The sequence below is a fragment of the Polypterus senegalus genome, chromosome 5 (genome assembly GCF_016835505.1).
Source record: "Polypterus senegalus isolate Bchr_013 chromosome 5, ASM1683550v1, whole genome shotgun sequence".
Classification (NCBI taxonomy): domain Eukaryota; kingdom Metazoa; phylum Chordata; class Cladistia; order Polypteriformes; family Polypteridae; genus Polypterus; species Polypterus senegalus.
This window is the reverse complement of record NC_053158.1, coordinates 80,169,819-80,189,376: the sequence shown is the minus strand read 5'-3', so window position 1 is coordinate 80,189,376 and position 19,558 is coordinate 80,169,819. Positions and strand designations below refer to the sequence as shown.

The 19,558-nt window shown below is 39.2% G+C and overlaps 1 protein-coding gene across 2 annotated transcripts in view; it reads right to left on the bottom strand.

The window, feature by feature from the left end:
• Positions 1 to 9,242: 9,242 nt before the first annotated feature.
• LOC120530400 overlaps positions 9,243 to 19,558 on the bottom strand; it is a 33,278-nt gene continuing 22,962 nt past the window's right edge. For both annotated transcript variants that reach the window (XM_039754877.1, XM_039754876.1), the window contains exons 5-8: positions 14,054 to 14,188; positions 12,714 to 12,833; positions 12,329 to 12,598; positions 9,243 to 10,487 (exon numbers count right to left, since the gene is read on the bottom strand). In XM_039754877.1, the coding sequence (XP_039610811.1) occupies positions 10,449 to 10,487; positions 12,329 to 12,598; positions 12,714 to 12,833; positions 14,054 to 14,188 (564 nt within the window). In that variant the 3' untranslated portion in view covers positions 9,243 to 10,448. The remainder of the gene's footprint in view (positions 10,488 to 12,328; positions 12,599 to 12,713; positions 12,834 to 14,053; positions 14,189 to 19,558) is intronic.

Here is a 19,558-nt window from a genome sequence, read left to right as displayed (position 1 = left end):
GCAGCAATAATAAATCAAAGGTCAAGCTCACCTACTGTATTTACTGAACTCACTTTGGCAATTAACATTCGCAAGAAAGCCGATCTCATTTTGCACTAGGGGCCAAACTGAAACAAGTGCACCAAGGAAACATGCTGGAGTAACCTACCTTTATAAAGCAAAATTTTTCACCCAGTCTAGGTTTTTCTAGAAGAGGTATTCATTTGTTCAAGTACAATATGAATGTACTATAAATATTTTACTCTGATGTTGCCAGTCTGCTTTCATTTGTGTGTGTTGAACAAAAATATAAAAATGTTCTGTTTTTAACTTGTAGCTTAGGACATAACAAACATTGACAAACTATATCTTTGTGTGTTTTAAACAATGTAATAACCTAATTTTAAGGGAATATTAACTAAAAAATGATCAAAACCTAAAGTGCATGCAGTCTAAAATACCTCACAGTTTTCCTGCTTTAAAACAAATTATGAATATTTGCTCACAAGTTAAAACAGAAAAAGTTAGATAACAGTTTGGAAATGTATAATATACTAGTTGAATTATTCTGTACTTCAGTTCTCACTGGGGAAAATAATATAAAACATTTATGCAAATGTTATACTTAACCATCTTCGATCAGTGCCGAGTCCTTGCAGAGTATCATTACTCTTCCCCTTCATTATTTGAAATCCTTCTGGGCCTCCTTCTAGACTCTTGACTGCTCAAGGTATGAAGATTTGACTTCAGTCCTCCATCATAATTCCTACCCTGCAGCCCTGAAATAGAAGTTCTTCTTCAGTCTTTCTTTTGTTCTGACACAACCTGAAAGTAATACGAACACAAACACACACCCTATAATCAAAAGTGAATTAAACATTAAGCATATCTTCCATGGATTTGAGCTTCACACAGTGGGTTACGCTCTATGATCACAAAAATACACTTTTAAATCCTATCACATGCGCATCTTAGGGTCACCTTCTGGGTCATCCGACGTAATCAGGATGAGTATGGGCAATGTCGCTAACAGTACTATCTCTTTCTGCCCCTACAGCTTTGAGAAGATGCCCAATGAGAGCAACTGACTCCACCCTTTCTGGTCAGAAGGCACTCCCAGAAGGTGGCATCTCATCTTGATTCAGCCTAGGATGGAGCTCTGGCCCTTCTTCTTTGGTCCCTAGTGAGCAGCTGGACGAGGGTGACCTCTGAGTCAATATGCTACTGAGGGTGCCACTGGGTCCCAGATTTTTTTCATGATGCAGTTCCACTCCTGTGGGTCGAGTGCAATGTTCTTAGCTTCACTTATGTTTATTCAGCAATTTTTAAAGTTAGCTTCGATTTGTTTCATCCAGGTCTTTTTCGGTGCCGCCTTCTGCACCTTCCACTGTAATGGTTGTTGCCGCCATAGCATGTGTGGAAGCCTACTGTCATCCATCCTGCACACATGTCCGAAACATTACAATCTGCATCTCTTGAGTTTCTTCTTCGATTGTGGGATGCTAATTGCATCGCATTCAGATAGTGTCATTTCGCATGTGGTCACAGAGCAAGACACCCAGAATTTGATGAATGCAAGTTTATTGACATCGGATTGAAGCATCATGCAAGTCATTGATCTATAGAGCAAAATAGGCAAGATCAATGTTCCGAAGAGGTAGACTATAGTCTTAATGGATATGTTTTTCTTTCGCCAGAAGCACCATTTGAGGGAAGCAAAGGCCACAGTAGCTTGGCCAGTACGGCCGGTGATTTTGGTGGTGCATGCCACTTTTCGCTCCTGGACCAGTGATCCAAGGTATTTCAATTCTTTAACCTGTTTGACCTGAATGCCATTGAGATGAACATTGGCCACAAAGCCATCGTTTGTGAAGACTTTGGTTCTCTCCATGTTGGATGGAGAATTCTTCTGATACCTCTGATTAGAGACGGATGCAGCTGGTCGAGCTGTGGTACACTGCTTGAAGGAGGCCAATAATTTTCTGCAGCAAATGTTCATTCTCTATTGATCTCCACAACTCAGGCCAGTAGATGCAGTCGGAGGCAGACTTAAAGTCGATACACACACAGTATACTGGCTGCAGCAAGTCCTTTCTTCCATAAGCTGCATAATGGCAAAAGTTTGGTTGCAACATCTCTCATTTCTATTTTATGGGTATTTGTTCTGAGTGCCAAATCAGCCTTAGCAGACTTCATAGATTCCATGTCAGTTTTCAGTTCTTTGACTACTGGCTCAGTGTCGGTTATTTTGTTTACTGGCTCTCTGCAACAGGTAACAGTTCTGTAGGTGATTGCTGTGGCGGCTCATGTTGTACAAAACCTGGTAGAATTCATTCCATTGTTCAAGGTGCTCGGAGATCGCACAAAGTTTCCATCTGCTTTTCTGATGTTATGATTATGAACTTCGTTCGCCCACTCAAATGCTCCACGGTGCTAAACAGCATCCAGTATTGACGTTTTTAGGCTGCTTGTTCAAGGTCTTATGCCACTATTTTCCAATATGCTTCTTGTTCAGCTTTCATCCTATGGTGTACTTGGAGGCTGAGTTGCAAGTACTGGGCATGGTCCATCAGATTTGTACGTTTGCGTTGATCTACAGTGCATTTGTTAGGAAAGTGGTGGGCACAATGGCTTAGTGCATCCTTGAATCACATATGAAATCTGTTGCTCTTCTTTGTCGATGCTGTCAGATGTCCAGTTCAGTTCACCATGTTGAAGCTGTTTCCATTTCACTAGCTGGAGTCAGAGTTTGACCACTGCATGGACTATGCAATGATCTGAAGCAAAGTCAGCTACATGTATCACACAGATATCTTTGAACGATGATCGAAATTGGGAGCTGGTTAGCACATAGTTGAGTATTGCTGAATCCTGTCCAGATGGAGTGCACCATGTTAGTTGATGTTTTCCCATTGTGAGACTGTTGTGCATCGCCAGCGATGGCAGTTGAAGGTCATTATCATCACCCACTTCAAACCTCCCTAGTTTTTCTTCCCAGCCAGCCTGTTTAAGGAAATGAATTGTGGAAAGCATACCCCCAGACGCAGACAGATCGACACCAGAATGTCCAAAACACACTTCTTTTATTAATATTTTCAGCACCACAATGCCTTCAATCACCAACCCTCTTCCTTTCTCTTCTTCTTCTTCTTCTTTCTCTTTTCTTGACCTCCTGTCCCTCCTCACAAGCTTTGTCTCCTTCCTCCCAACTCTGGCTCTCGTCCTCCCAGTGCGGCGACATGCTGGCTCTTCGGGTTGCAGCGTCTCCTTATCGGAGGCTTTCCCTGCCGCTGCCGCATTCATAAAGCGCTGCGGTTCAGCGTGCAGTTGCCTTCCGTATGGACCCGGGCAGCCCCTGCCTGTGAAACATTAAACAAACCCAGCCCGGCTGTCGGCACGCAGGGACCGTAGTTTCCAGATCTCATCTGATCGAAGCACCACGCCATCCTGGACGCCTTCAGCGGCAACACACTCACAGCAGTCCGCTGCACTCGTCCAATGCCTGTTAGGGTTTTCCCGCACCTGGTAGGTCACCAACCACGTTCCAGTGGCGGTCTGGGGGTTTTTTCCCTTTCTCGGGGCCGTGAGCACTCCGCACCCTCGGAATGTGTGCGGGGGTGTCTACTGCTCCGTGCCGTCCACTAAATATTTATTTGGGGGTCCCCGTCTTGGAACAGACGGATCGCCCCATGTTGGGTGCCATTGTGGACACTGCCCCGGACACAGACAGGCAGACACACTCAAGTCACCCAGCACACATTTATTTTTCATTGTTCTTTACAACAGTCAATGCTCACCACTAAATTATTTATTTATAGCGCTTCCATAGGGACAAAAAAGTGATATCTATCTATCTATCTATCTATCTATCTATCTCAATTCTGTATCTATCTATCTATCGATCAATTCTGGATTGATAACTTTATTATCTTCAGTGAAACAGATAGTATAGACATTTATTTTTTCAAATATTATGAAATGTATATAGTTTGCTACATATGTAAATACATACACTATATGTCCCAAAGTGTGTGGACACCTGACTACCATGCCTATATGAGCTTGCTGGGCATCCCATTCCAAAGCCATAGGCATTAATATGGAGTTGGCCCCCCTTTATAACTATAACAGCCTCCAGTCTTCTGAGAAGGTTTTCCATAATATGTTGATATGTGTCTATGGAAATGTGTGCCCATTCAAGAAAAAAACATTTGTGCAGTCAGGTACTGATGTTAGGCGAGAAAACCCAGCACACAATCAGCGGTTCATTTCATCACAAAGGTGTTCAGTAGTGCTGAGGTGAGGGCTTTTGCATAGGCAACTCAAGTTCCTCCACATCTTTACCCTTTAATGGAACCAAGAGGGTATCTTGGGGCAGGGGATGTTTTTTGTTTACAGCATTATTCTCTTTAAACTGTAGAGACAGCAGTGTGTGAAAATCCCACAAGGGAGGGTGTTTATGAGAAACCAAAACCAAAATGTATTGCACTCACAATCATGCCACATTCAAAGTTGTAAGGATCTGTGGTTCTCAAATAAGAGTTTCAGAGCTAGGACCACTATGCCAATGTTGAAGGTTGTTAGGAATGTACAGGGACACACATATGCTGAACTTAAGAATCTAACCATCGGATGTAACAAAAAGAATTCAAAAGTAGAGTAATTGTTTCTAACAAAGAACATTTTAAAACTAAAATAATCAGTTGCCTAATGGCAGGAGAAAGAAAAAGGCTGGGATAGGAAGAACATTAGCAAAAATGATCATCAGTCCGAAAAACTGCTCATCAAAAATCTTGGTTAAAAGACAAAGGAAATCAACTACCTAAAATACATTAAAACCAAAGATTTATTTTTGTAACGTTTAAATCAAAAACCAGGGGCCTCATGCATAACGCAGTGCATAGAATTTACACTATAACATGGCGTAAGGATAAAAGCGGAAATGTGCATACACACAAAAAAATAAATGCATAAATCTGTGAGAATGCCAACTTCCACGTTCTTACGTTACATAAATCCTGGTCAGCGTGAAAAGTAACGCACGTGCACACGCCTCCTGCCCCACCCTAACTCCTCTCAGAATTACGCCTCTTTGAATATGCAAATCAACATAAATAGCCCTTAAGCTTACCGTTCTGTGAAAAGGCAATGGCAAAAGTACAGGGGGAAACAGAAGAATTTCAGCGAATTCCAAGTGGAGGCAAGGAAAAACGTACTATTTGTTGGTTTAAACAGTGGTATAAACAACAAAAGGAAGTTGATTGAGTGACATAGTGTGTCAGAGAAACTCGAAAGCTCAAGTTCACCAAAATAAAAAAGAAGTTGTAAGATATCAAAGTCGGCATGAAAAGGCGAGTCAAAGCCCACCGTCTGAGTGTCATATGGAAGCGTATTAGGGTACAGAGGAAAAAAATAGGCACACAGTGGGAAAAAAAGCACAAAATGTCAACTTTAATCTCTAAATTTCCACTTTAATCACGTAGTTTATTTTGTCATTAAGGTAGAACGATCTTTAAATCGTTTAATTTGCCAGTTTCTCAAATCCCATCATGACTAAAGTACCACGTTAAATGCTTTGTTTTGTATTTGATCTTCTACAGTATGTGCTCTATGTGTGTGAATCAGTACGTGCTTTTTAAACAGGCTTTCTCTTCCTCCGACAGGACACAGAATCCATTACATTCGTGATATTACAGCTCTCTGAATAATTAAAATACTGAGATGTATACGTGATATCATTTTCATGATGATAGGAGTTTAAGCATGTTATTAAACATGGGAACACAGTGGCACAGTGATTGTTCATGCATTATGCAAGATGCTTGCTGTGCCGTGCACGACCTTCGATAAAATAATTTATTGCAGCAGTACTGTCTCTTTCAAACGTACTAACCTCCAATTCCTGTCCTTCCTTTTCTTTCTCCAAGTAACCAATCGCCACACAATCAGCTCTGTAATAGACATTACGCCATCTGTAAGCTTTGAACGCCAATTCTTCAAAACTTTTAAGTAACATTGAAATATCTTCGTAGTACATGTTTAATTATTCCATCCATCTATCCTTCCCTTGTCGCGCCAGCCCCAGCAAGAATACAGCGCGAGGCAGGAACAATCCGTGAACGCAGTGCCAGCTCATCGCTAGTGCTGCAGCACCGTGTCCTCACATGTTTAATTATTAACAATATAGCTTGTTTAAATGAAGTTAAAGTTTTATCTGTATAATATAATAAACAAATTTTGCTAAATTTCATCTTAAAAATGATATCGTCATCATATGTAAATATGTGCTTTATAAAGTGGCTCAGGTTGTGCAATATTAGAACTACATCGCAAGTTTACAGTGAGGTAATTGTACTTATAAGTACAAACAGTTCTACAAGGAGCAATTGATGGACTGATTGAGTTTGCTTATAGTTCTTGGGATGAAAATGTTTCAGAACCGCGAGGAAAGGCACTGAAACATTTGCCCTATGAGAGCAGTTCAATAGACAGCATGGCTGAGGCAGCGTGTGCTAGATGCTGTATACCGATAATTCTCTTTCCAGTCAGCTGCTGTAGAGATGTGATTCCCCATCCAGATACAGTGATATAAATACTCCAAGTGGTGCAGTGAGAGTAATATGGAAAAAGATGATCCGCTGTGGCAACCCCTAACGGGAGCAGCTGAAAGAAGAAGAAAAAGGTGCAGTGAGAGTAACAACACTAAAACAACTATGGTATTTAGAATAGTTTGACCATTCTGTGGACCATTATATTTTTACAGGTTAATTACCATCAAATTCATTAAACTAGGGGTGGCATGGTAGCGTAATGGATAGTGCTGCTGTCTTGCAGTTAGGAGAGTTCACTTCCCGGATCCTCCCTGCGTTGAGTTTGCATGTTCTCTGTTGTCTGAGTGGGTTTCCTCCGGGTACTCTGGTTTCCTCCCATAGTTCCAAAGACATGCAGGTTAGGTGCATTGGCGATTCTAAATTGTCCCTAGTGTGTACTTGGTGGTGAGTGTGTGTGCCCTGTGGTGGGCTTGCGCCCTACCTGGGGTTTGTTTCCTGCCTTGCACTCTGTGTTGGTGGGGATTGGCTCCAGCAGACCCCCGTGAGCCTATAGTTAGGAGATAGCGGGGTGGATAATGGATGGATGGATGGATGCATTAAACTAATAAACAGTATTCAGTTCATTTCAGTGTATTTATAAAGCTGTGTAAAAACTTAAAAAAAAATCTATGTGGCACAAAGTATTACAAAGTACAATGTAAATTACATTTGATTCTGTTCACCAAACAAATATTTCAGAAAGACTGCCCTTAACAAGAGTTAACATTCTATTGTTCTGGGTAAAATGTGAATTCTTAACATTCTGAAAAAAGAGACATTCAGTTTGTTTACATTATCACACGTGCACTTGGGAGACAACTTCAAGGCTCATATAAATGTACTTACACTCCCAGCCAGGGGTTGGCACCGTTGCCTAATGCCTTTTCTCTTCCTCCCTCTGCAGATGCAGTGACTGACAGTTGAATCCCCAATGACATTACTTCCAGTTCCCAACCGAGTGAACTTGCGTCTTCCTGCCCTGCAGATTGAAAAGCGGCTCCACCACCATCTTGGAGTGGGTCAAGGTTAGACTCACATCTGAAAGGGCCCAATTTTGCTATTTGTGCTTTGTTTTTCAAACTGCTAATTATATGGGGATCACCATGGTGGCCCAACAATTTATCTGTTTCCTTTTGTCTTCATTACATCATTCACACATATAATTGGGTTAAGGTGAATAACCCGATTAAGGCAGAAACCTAGTTTCTTAATAATCTGCATTTACATGTGCAAGTAACCTTCTGGAGTCATTAAACTACAAAAAAAGAACATCATAATTGAACACTATGAATCTGAAAATAAGCATGATGCTTGCGATCGTTTTACTTGTGTTTAATAAGTAATAAGTCAAATTGATGCTTTATTTATATGGCTTTCACCTTACACCCCAAATTGTAACTTTAGATCTTCAAATGAGTGTCTGCTTATAAATCCAAGTGCTAAACTTAAAAGAAGTGGTGAGGCAGCCTTCTGCTGTTATGCACCTAAAATCTGGAATAGTTTACCAATAGGAATTCGCCAGGCTAATACAGTGGAACACTTTAAAAAACTGCTGAAAACCCATTACTTTAACATGTCTTTCTTATAGCTTCATTTTAGTGTAACTCTGATATTCTGTATATGCATTTAATTATCTTTTTTTCATGGCTCCAAAATCCGTACTAACCCCTACTTTCTCTGCTGTTCTCTTTATGGTTTTCTGTGCTGGATTAGACCTGATCAAAGCACTGTGCATTCCCTACATTGATGGTTTGAAGGCCAGAGGTCCACATGACCATCATCGTCTAATTCTTTCACGTGAAGCCTGAAAAAAATAAGGACTGATTTAGATCATTTATGTTATGTAGAACGCCTAGTGGGGACTCTCCAGTCTCATGGCCTTGGAACCCCTGCAGATTTTGTTTTTTCTCCAGCCCTCTGGAGTTTTTTTTTTTTTTGTGTGTGTGTTTTTTCTGGCCTCCCTGGCCATCAGACCTTATTTTATTCTTTGTTAATTAGTATTGCCTAATTCTTATATTTTTTCTTTTTTCTTTCTTCATCTTAAAGCACTTTGAGTTACATCAATTATCAAATATCAAAGTAAACACGTGCACAGGCTACAAATTCTTAAATATAATCCTGTTATGGGTTTACATAGCTACGTAATTGGATTATTTGTGGAGAAATTGACCTTTGTTAATTAGGAGTCTCAGAGGCCAATATCCTATATATTTCTCTAATGAGAATAAGGATTTACACTGCGTTTTAGAAATCAGGTTATTGTGAGTAACTGGGTTTCTGAAGCGCATGTAAATGTGCTAAATGAGGCATCTTCATCTTTTGCACAAGTATTAAAAGGTGAGACTGAAGGGTTAATAGTAATGTGAAATATTTTACATTCATTCATCTTTACAGCCTATTGTTTGCATCGCATTTACTGCATAGTATAAGAGAGGGCTAAGAGTATTTTTGATGGACAATGTAAATTATGACTTTACCAGATTGACAGAACTTTAAAAATAAGCAACACTGGTAACTAATGAGAATCAAAAAGCAATTAACAGTGGCAGGTGGGCCAATGAAGGATTAATTTTTCATTTTACAAAGAGTTCACATTCAGTCAGCGGAAACTAAAATCAATCATCCACAATGGAAAAAGGAAATCCAGCTGAAATAACAATAACACACATGAGATGTACATTTTTCTTTTAATACATAAATTCATTTATGTTAAACTTAAATATTTTATCCCCTCTGTTGTCTTAAACCTGTAACAGGCCATGTCTTAGTACATTTTAGTGTTTGCCTCAAAATGCATGCGGATTGAGGCTGAATTAATAGCACTTGTGAAACATATATTATAGTCAGATATAAATATACACAGTCTGCATGAAGATATTTCTAAATTCAGTATGGTAATGCTATTTAAGATGTGTCTGCCTTATACTGGTTTGGTTTCTGTTTCCATTACATTTTAATATAATTTTAATAATAAGTGGATAATTCAGCACAGAAATATACAGTGTTTTAAGTTTTGAAAGGAATTGATTAGCATAGTAAAAAAACACAACTAAAATATAATCATTTGGAAAATAAGATGCTATAAATGTATATACAGTGAGTTAATTGTATTATCACACGCTTCATTTCTTGTCCTGAGGCCATCTGTAAGGATTAGGGCCTGCAGGTTAAGGCCCTTTTATGCGTGAAGTTCTCTGTCCTCCATTACTCCAGTAATGCTATTACAGTATACTTTAAAGTTGCCTCTCTTGAGTGATGTTGCTCTTTGTGGTGCTCTTTGATTTTTGTTTTTTATTTTATTGTTATGTATATACCTAGTGATAATATGGGCAGCATTTCTAAATGTGTTTATCATAGCACTGGAGAGTGGTGACATTTTGCAATGAAAGAGATGCAAGTAAGGCTTTCAATTTACTCTGTACATAATAATATTAATACCACTACCATTACTGATAGTAAAAGGGAATCAAGAATTGATACTCTGGAGAAAGGTGAGACATGATTATGAGGTATTCTTTTTTCCACAGACCATATGAGGGCACATCAACTCTATACTTACACTTTAGGTTCACTGACTAATAAGCAGAAAGGACAACACTGTTTCTTAGTTTATTTATCCTTATAAAAGGTCAAAATATAGTACATTCAAAATGTATCCTACTACTTCAGAAAATTAAAAATGTTCTTTTCTGATGTTTAACTTCTGTTCAAGTCTTCCTCAAGTCTTTTATGATCTTTTTCTGAAATAATACTATTAAAAAACCTCTCTAGCAATTTCAACAATGCTTATTAATTGAAGTGAGGAAGTGGCATGGACATTCCTTAGAAAAACAGTCTCTTCATTACAGCCCAAAAATGTATTTTCAGCCTTACTAAGGGTCATCTGAGCAAAGTATACTGAAGTAATTCCTCTTCTACCTACAAACACAAAATAGAGAAAGTGAAATCAATGGGGATACCATATTTCACAGTTAAAATTAAAATCAGTTGATTAATACCTGGGCAAACAACATTTTTACTAGTCAATTTTATTCCTCTTGTTGGGCTGGATATGTGGCATTGTAGGTAAAGATCTACACTTGAAAGACTAGCATCATAGGCATTTTCACAGTTTATTCCACATTATTATATGAAATGTCCTGGCAAAGGGGGTTGACAACTCTAGATGCCTCAGTGTCTGTCCTGCTTCTTTTACTGTAAGAAACCAAAAGCGCACTGAAAATGACACAACACTGAAGGTCAACTGAAAGTTCCAGGGAATTACATCTGCCTGAGAAGGTCGGGAAGCAAGAATGAGGGCTGCCTTTTTCAGTTATATGACCCTTTTAAGATGACCTAAACAGGGACTAGGAAGAAGGAATTCAGTTGACTTATGACTTATGGTCCACTCAAAGTCATCATTATGATTAAAAGAGGACCATCACTCTTCACACTGGAATGAGTTGCATTTATTTTGCCCACAAAGCTATTTTGGTACCCAAAAAGAAAGTAGCCCTTGGGCAACTGTTTCAAAAATAAATGGTTCGAGCATGTCTGGGATGAAAAACATATTCAGAAGATTTGTGTATTGGCTTGGGGAGTAGATCGTAGTGTTCACAACATTAATGTGCTATTGACAACACATTGTATGACCAAAATAAGGTTCCCTACTTATTTATAATATCTACTGTATTTTTGCAAGGGTAACTAAACATGTAAACATGATGCCTAAAATAAAAATAAAACTACTTCATTACACACAGAAGGAAACACAAATGCAGAAATTCTACACTTGCAACAATTTGAGAAAATCTTGTAACAAAGGTGGGCTGGATGCTTTGTTTTTGAATTGCCCTTTTGTAAGTGGTCCATAACAGCCATCTTAAGATGCATTCACTTACACTCTGCAAATCTTGTACACATTTTACAATGCAAAAATAAAAACTAATATTAGCTTTAGACTTGTAATTCAAATGAGCATCATCCCTGTATCTGCTCTGACCATAATTATAATGCAGTACTCCAAAGCACCATTGCTCTTCACATTTTCCTTTAAAGAATCACAAAAACCTGTCACAATCTTTTTGATCTTTTCGTATAACTACGGGGTTTCACCCCCTGCTCGCTTTGCTTACCAACCCCCCTGGCCTGCGCTATGTGCCAGCCACTTCATATCTTTGCCGCTCGCGTATGTGGATTTCACTTTCACCAAACAATAAATCTTTTAATTCTCGCAAATACGCCTCTTCATTGGCAAGGAACACTACTTTTCCCTGATGGTAACATGAATTAGACGATCTATAAGTCTCTGACTTAAAGTTTAAATCTGAACAATATATTCAATCTCTTTTTGCTGTTGCGTTATTTCACCGAGTAATAATTTACGCTAGTTAGAATAGTTTGTGCTAATGCGATCTTTACTATTATTTTTTTGAGACTTTAGAATTTTAGTAATTTCATTATCTCTAACCTGCTCTGCATGTGTATCGTTGCCAATGTTTTTGAATTCTTTACAACATTCTACTTTGTCATCTACTCTTTCGTCTTTTATTTCCGTGCCCCAGGCAAGGTTAAATCTTATAGTACAAAGTCTCATCTAGCGGGACATGAAAGTGTCTCTCTGAAAAAGTCACGTGTCATCCCAGGCTAAAACATCTCCTCTCGTCCCAGGATTGTTTTATTATAATAGAGTGATAATGATCTAAGTTCAGTTTTTCTTAAGAATGAGGCAACGTTCAAGGACAAACTATTGTCCTATTGACATAGTACATGCTACTTACCTTTGTAAGTTTACTGTCTAGTGTCAATTGATTCAGATGGTTTATCATGAAATTATAGGGATACTGAGAAGAAGTTCTTGAAAAAAGCTGTCTGCAGAAAAAAGGGACTTCTTTTCCATTCTCCATATCATTATAAAGCTGAATTGATCTGTACAGCATGAGAAACTTGACAGCCTCAGATATTTTTTCCTCATTGGTTGTAGTACTAAAAAAGCATTCACAGGCATTCAGTCTTTCACTCGGAGACTCAAGGCAGCAATTTAACATCCACTGAAAATAAAATTGTAAAAGACAGTTTAGAAAAATTGAAAAATACATTTCAGAACATAAAAATGCATTATATAATAATAAGCATAATACAATATTTTCATATCTGTATATATACCATTTTCTGAAAGAAATCTAAACTTGACTGCAGCTTCTTAATGGGATTTTCACCAGATCTGTAGTCAAAGTTCCATTGATTAATCCAAGGATATCCATCATTAAATAGTTTTTCTGGAAGCTGAAACATAAAGGTAACGAGAACTAGACTGAATATAGTAAGTAATATATTGCAGAAATAAGAAATTTGATGAAAACTGCAACTTTCAATTCAGTTGATGGAGCATCACAAGGACTTATGAAAAATTACTAAGAAAAGAAAATAATTCAGTCCATTAAGCTCACTTAATTAACCAAGTCAACCTCAAATCCCATCCTGTCATCTATTTTATGAGACTTAAGGCCATGTCACATTAAGCATTTTCAGTAGTAGCTTTCATTTACAAAATCTTAGAGAGTCAGAGGAAGTTGACGGTGCGCTCCCATCAATTCAGTCACCCAACGACACACTCCAACTACTCATAGTCTGCAACTCGCTCTGCAATAAAATCAAACAGTTTGATCTTGTCTTTCATCTTGCTCTGTGTGCATAAGAGCTGACAAGCTGACAAGTATAATCATTTTTTTTTCGGAAGTATAATTCATTCACCCAGTTTGTAAATGTGACATGGCCAGCAATTTTCAGTTATGTAAACTAATATGGACTGATAGCAACTGATACCCCATGACTAGAATTCAGCTTTAGAGAACACTGAAGTTAAGGAACAGAGTTCAAACAAGAAAAATGCCCTCCTTTTACACTTGTAGCTATCACACAGTGGATATTATAGGGTAATTGGCTGCTGCTAAGTAATTTTGTCAAAAAAGTACCGTTAGTATTACTAAAGTCAGAACAAAATACTCCACAGATTGACTGCAGACATGATTCTTTATGAGTGCAACACAGCTGTAACTGAACAGAACATAAAGTTATTATTTTTAAAAAAAAAGTATTGCACAATGCTTCTCAGTACAATGTTAGTGGAAAGAACATACTGCATTTTCCCTTCATAAAAAAAACATCAAATACACACTTGCGTTTCAGAGCTTTACAAATTGTCAAAGCAGTAAATAGCTATGAATGCAACGGTCACTTAAATAAGCTAACATTTCAAGAGGAAACCCGCAAAAGTACTGGTACATAACTGCACAGCAGGATTACAGCTCAGATTGTACATTTTGTTAATAATCTAGGTTAAATTGGAATGTATTTTAATAGGTCAGTTTATATAACTAAATGCATAAGAATTAACATATCAAACAACCCACCACCACCACAATTCTATTTTAATTGATAAATATGTTTCAATTTGTAGACGGTTTGCATACTATATGCTGTAGACAGCAAAAGGCTAAACTCACCTGTGAGGCTTCATTTGCGTTGATCCAGAGTGGAAATTCCCTGCATGTGGCCATATTTTCTAAAATAATCTTTCTTAATTCAAAGCAGGTGTACCCCTCTAGACCTGCTTCACATGAATCTGGGCTTCCATCTCCCTAGGAAATGAAAATACACATTGGGAATATTGTACCAGTTTTGGCAGTCACTGCTATGCAGAAAGTCCTTTTTGTATGTAATGTATAATACAGAACAAATGTCAAACACAACATTTCTCTAGAGACAGACACGAATACAGAATATTTGCACTTTTCCATAATGAATCCCAGCATTTAAATTCCTGGATATAAAGCCATGAAACAAAATTAGTGAAGACAATGAAGAATGTGTCCTGTTTAGTTTAGCATTTACTCAAAACTAAAAACATTCTATTGCACAAAAATATGACAACCATACATTTAATTTTAGCCACTAATACAAGTGTTTTAGTTTTGTGTGATTCACAGTTTATAAATTCAAACTTTATTTTTGCAGATTGAAAATGTAAATAAACATTGAATTGCTTTTTTGCTTAATGCAAAGCAGAATGTTCCTGTTTTGAATAATCCCCTGTTCTTGATTTAACTGTAAATAAATACACATTTCCTTGAAAATTCTGTATTAAATTTAGATTATTTTTTTTTAGGTTTTCCTGCATAGATCATGTCACATATAACTATTTTGTAGATGCTAATGTGCAGGTAGATTTGCATATATAACTCATGGCAACATGGAAAAATGGTCATTGGCTTACAGTAAAGCATGGTATTAAACCTCACCAGTATCAATCACCTTTCTACCAGAGGGTGGAGGGATCTGTGTTTTGTAGGCTTATGACTTCATACATGCTAATGTACTTACTAAAAAATATAAAATAGCAGCACCTGTGGTACACTGTCATGTGCTGGGCTGGTAACATCACTTCAAGACAGTCCCACTCAATCAGCAAACTAATTAAAAATAGTCTCAGTTATGGGATGAACACTCACGCTCCTGGAGGTATTAGTGAAGGAGAGAATGCTGTCCATCTTTTCTCAGACACACTAACATTGAGTACTTTCAACCTACAAATTATTTTAGCAGAAACACTACTGGGACTTCCTTATACTAATGATAATAAGCCTGTATATTGCCTCACTGTTGTGACTGCTCTTTTTATATTTAGCCAAGTCAGAAGTTTTCTTTCTTTTTGCTCAATCTGGTGATTATTAAAATGGGCTTTGTTATTTGTCATAATACAATATTTATGCAATTATTTATTTATAGCGCTTCCATAGGGACAAAAATGTGATATCTATCTATCTATCTATCTATCTATCTATCTATCTATCTATCTATCTAAAACCATTCATCGCCCTCAGTGTTTGTCCTATTCTGCACTTTACAACATGGAATTACCATGGATTTTTGGGTGTCAGCTCCGTTTGATTTATGCAACATGGTTACCACTTTGAAGGTGCAAAATATTTTTAATTGTGACACAAACAATAATTTAGACAAAAAAACAAAAATCATGAATATGCATAGGTATTCACTCCTCAAAGTCGATACTTTGTAGAGCCACCTTTTGTTGTAATTACAGCTGCAAGTCCCTTGGGGAATGTCTTTATTAGCTTAGCACATCTAGCCACTAGTATTTTTCCAATTCCTCAAGACAAAACTGCGCCAACTCCTTCAAGCTAGATGGGTTGTGTAGGTGTACAGCAATCTTCAAGTCATGAAACAGATTCTCAAATGGATTGAGGTTTGGGCTTTGACTAGGCCATTCCAAGACATTTAAATGTTTCCCTTTAAACCACTCTAATGTAACTTTACCAGAATGTTTAAGGTCATTGTTCGGCTGGAAAGTAAACCTTCATCCCAGTCTCAGATTTCTGGCAGACCTAAACAGGTTTTCCTGAAGAATTGCACTGTATTTAGTGTTGTCCATCTTTCCTTTAGTCCTCACTAGTTTTCCTAACCAAGCTAATGAAAAACACCCCCACAGCATGATGCTGCCACCACCATGCTTTTCAGGTTTTACTTGGATTGATTTATATATATTTTGGTGGACAGCAAGGGTCCTTACCTGGCTGAACACCTATATAATGGAAGGACTGGGGGAGAGAACTTCCACAGGGCATTATCTCCACTGGAGCGCTAGATGGCAGCCTCCCTGGGTTGCAACAGTGCCTCTGACTCCTGCAGGGTAACATGGGAGTTTAAGTTTGGCACAGCCCTGTTGGGTTCTGGGGGCGCTTGCAAGGGGGTGCTACAGGAACTGCTGAACTCTTTATCGTAGCTCTTCTTCCACACCTGGAAGTTCTGCCGGAAGCAGATTACGGGACACATGGACTACTTCCAGGTGCTCTATAAAAGGAGCCACCTCACTCCATTCAGGGAGACAAAGCTTGCAAGGAGGTGGAAGGAAGAAAAAGAGAGAAAGGAAAGTGTTATATGCTGTGCGAAAGTGTTATTTGTGCTTGTTGTATTGTGTTGAGCAGGTGTGAAACAAAGGAAAACATTTCCCACAATAAAAAATAAAAAAGTGTGTGTTGAACTTGTGTCCTGTGTCTCTCTGTGCCTGGTTTAGAGCCTTGATGGATATATAAATATATATTGTATATTGTATATATATATATATACACTGCCTGGCCAAAAAAAAAAGTCGCCACTTGGATTTAACTAAGCAAATAGGTACGAGCCTCCTATTAGATAATTACTGCATGGGTGATTATCATTCAGCTGGCAAAAAGTTATTTAACCCCAACTGGTGCAATGGGTTGTTTCTCATTTATTAAACAACCATGTCGAAAGACACATCTCATGGTCGTGGAAAAGATGTTAATCTGTTTGAGAAGGGTCAAATCATTGGCATGCATCAAACAGAGAAAACATCTAAGGAGATTGCAGAAACTACTAAAATTGAGTTAAGAACTGTCCAACGCATTATTAAAAACTGGAAGGATAGTGGGGACCCATTGTCTTCGAGGAAGAAATGTGGCCGGAAAAAAATCCTGAATGATCGTGATCAGCGATCACTTAAAGGTTTGGAGAAATCAAATCGAAGAAAAACAACAGTAGAACTCAGGTCTATGTGTAATAGTGAAAGTAAGAGCATTTCCACATGCACAATGTGAAGGGAACTCAAGGGATTGGGACTGAACAGCTGTGTAGCCGTAAGAAAACCACTAATCAGTGAGGCAAACTGGAAAAAAGGCTTCAATTTGCTAGGGAGCATAAAGATTGGACTCTGGAGCAATGGAAGAAGGTCATGTGGTCTGATGAGTCCAAATTTACCCTGTTCCAGAGTGATGGGCACATCACGGTAAGAATAGAGGCAGATGAAGTGATGCACCCATCATGCCTAGTGCCTACTGTACAAGCCTGTGGGGGCAGTGCTATGATCTGGGGTTGCTGCAGTTGGTCAGGTCTAGGTTCAGCAACAGTATGTGCTCCAAGAATGAGGTCAGCTGACTACCTGAATATACTGAATGACCAGGTTATTCCATCAATGGATTTTTTCTTCCCTGATGGCACAGGCATATTCCAAGATGACAATGCCAGGATTCATCAGGCGCAAATTGTGAAAGAGTGGTTCAGGGAGCATGAGACATCATTTTCACACATAGATTGGCTACCAATCAAAACCTTAACCCCATTGAGAATCTTTGGGATGTGCTGGAGAAGGTTTTGCGCAGCGGTCAGACTCTACCATCATCAATGCAAGATCTTGGTGAAAAATTATTGCAACACTGGATGGAACTAAATCTTGTGACATTGCAGAAGCTTATCGAAACAATGCCACAGCGAATGCGTGCCGTAATCAAAGCTAAAGGCAGTCCAACGAAATATTAGAGTGTGTGACCTTTTATTTTGGCCAGGCAATGTATATATATTTGTCAGGGATGCCAGGGGCGACGACCTGGCCGGGACACCTTGGAGGACCAGAAGAGGGCATGCACCCACCTTGGACCACGTGGGGGCTGCCACCCTGGTTGTGTTGGGAGCCACGGGTAGAGGGCTTGGAAGTCCAACCCTGTAGGGGACCATGGTCACCAACAGGGGGGCACCCCAATGCCTTGGGAGCCCTGGACCTCAGCACTTCCGCCACACCAGGAAGTGTTGGGGGAAAGAGGAGCAGGAACACCCAGAGGACTTCCGGCTACACAGCTGGTGCTTCCGCCACACGGGGGTGTGTCGGCGAAGGCTCCTCAGAAAGCACCTGGAGCCCATCTGAGCATCCATAAAAGGGGCCGCCTCCCTCCAGTTGATAGCTAGAGTCGGGTGGAAGGAGGATGAAGCAGAAGAAGCGAGAGTGGAGGCGGCCCAAAGAAAGGCAGCGTGTGTGAGAGGCCTGGACTTTGGGGACTTGAAGGGGTTTGTGTGCACAGGAACTTTGTAAATATTGTAAACATGTCTGCCTGTCTTTGCCCGAGTTCCATTCACTATATATATATATATAATCTTCATTTGGATCTTGATCTTTGTTCCTCCGCGAATGAATTAGACGAAGAAGCACTAGATGGCAGTAGAGAGACAGCTAAAACATAGGCATTGCGTTAAGAATCTCCTCCAGGCTTATACTACTGAAGACTGTAGTACTCCAGTCACACCTCAAAACACAGACATTCAAAGTAAACAAATTGTTGTTCTTTAAATTAACTAAAGAAATCTTCATTTAGATCTTCATCTTTGTTTGTCCGCGAATTCCACGCATGTGTAGACCACCTTCCAGTTTAGTACGTTGTTGTTACTCACGGATGTCAACAATGTGCCGGAATAACGAAAGGGGTGGCGGACAGTGTTACGGTGATTAGCTTCTGAGGCCTGGTTAGAGAATGAGATTGCCGAAGATAAAAGGTACGTGCCTACGTAACATATGAAGGAAAGAAAGACAGTGGGTAAAATGAATGACAACGTAACAGCACGTTCCGGAAATTATTATTGTTATGTTGTAGCCAGCAAGTGCTGCGCATCTCACAATTGTACCGTGGCTTGCTCACATGTCAGTGAAGTGATCCCTATTTATGCCTTAACGAGCCTGGATACCTATGTGTCCCCCTTTTATAACCATTGCTCCGTGTATATTGCCTTACTCTTTGGATTGCCACAAAGCAACCTGCGAAATTGGAGAAAGGTTGAGAAGACATCGTGAGAGGAAACGATACCGTCCACGAAAACGAGACGGACTGTGAGCGGACAGAAGCAGAAATACTCCTACACCACCACATAATTACTATTCAAACAGTGATTCCGAGTAGGCCGTTCCTATCGAATCAATGTCCAAGGGTTTCCTTTTGTAATTTTGTTTCCCTTATAAAAAATCATAATGCTGTGCGAAGAAGGGCCCAGTTCATGACTGGCAGCTGTGTTTAAACAGGGAGCCCTTCACAGACAATTTTAACATGCGCAACGTAGTTGGGTGCACATGGCTAGTATATATATCTCTCACTGTCTCTCGTGAGGCTGATACTTTAATTTCTTAAAGTTCAGATGCAGAATAAAAA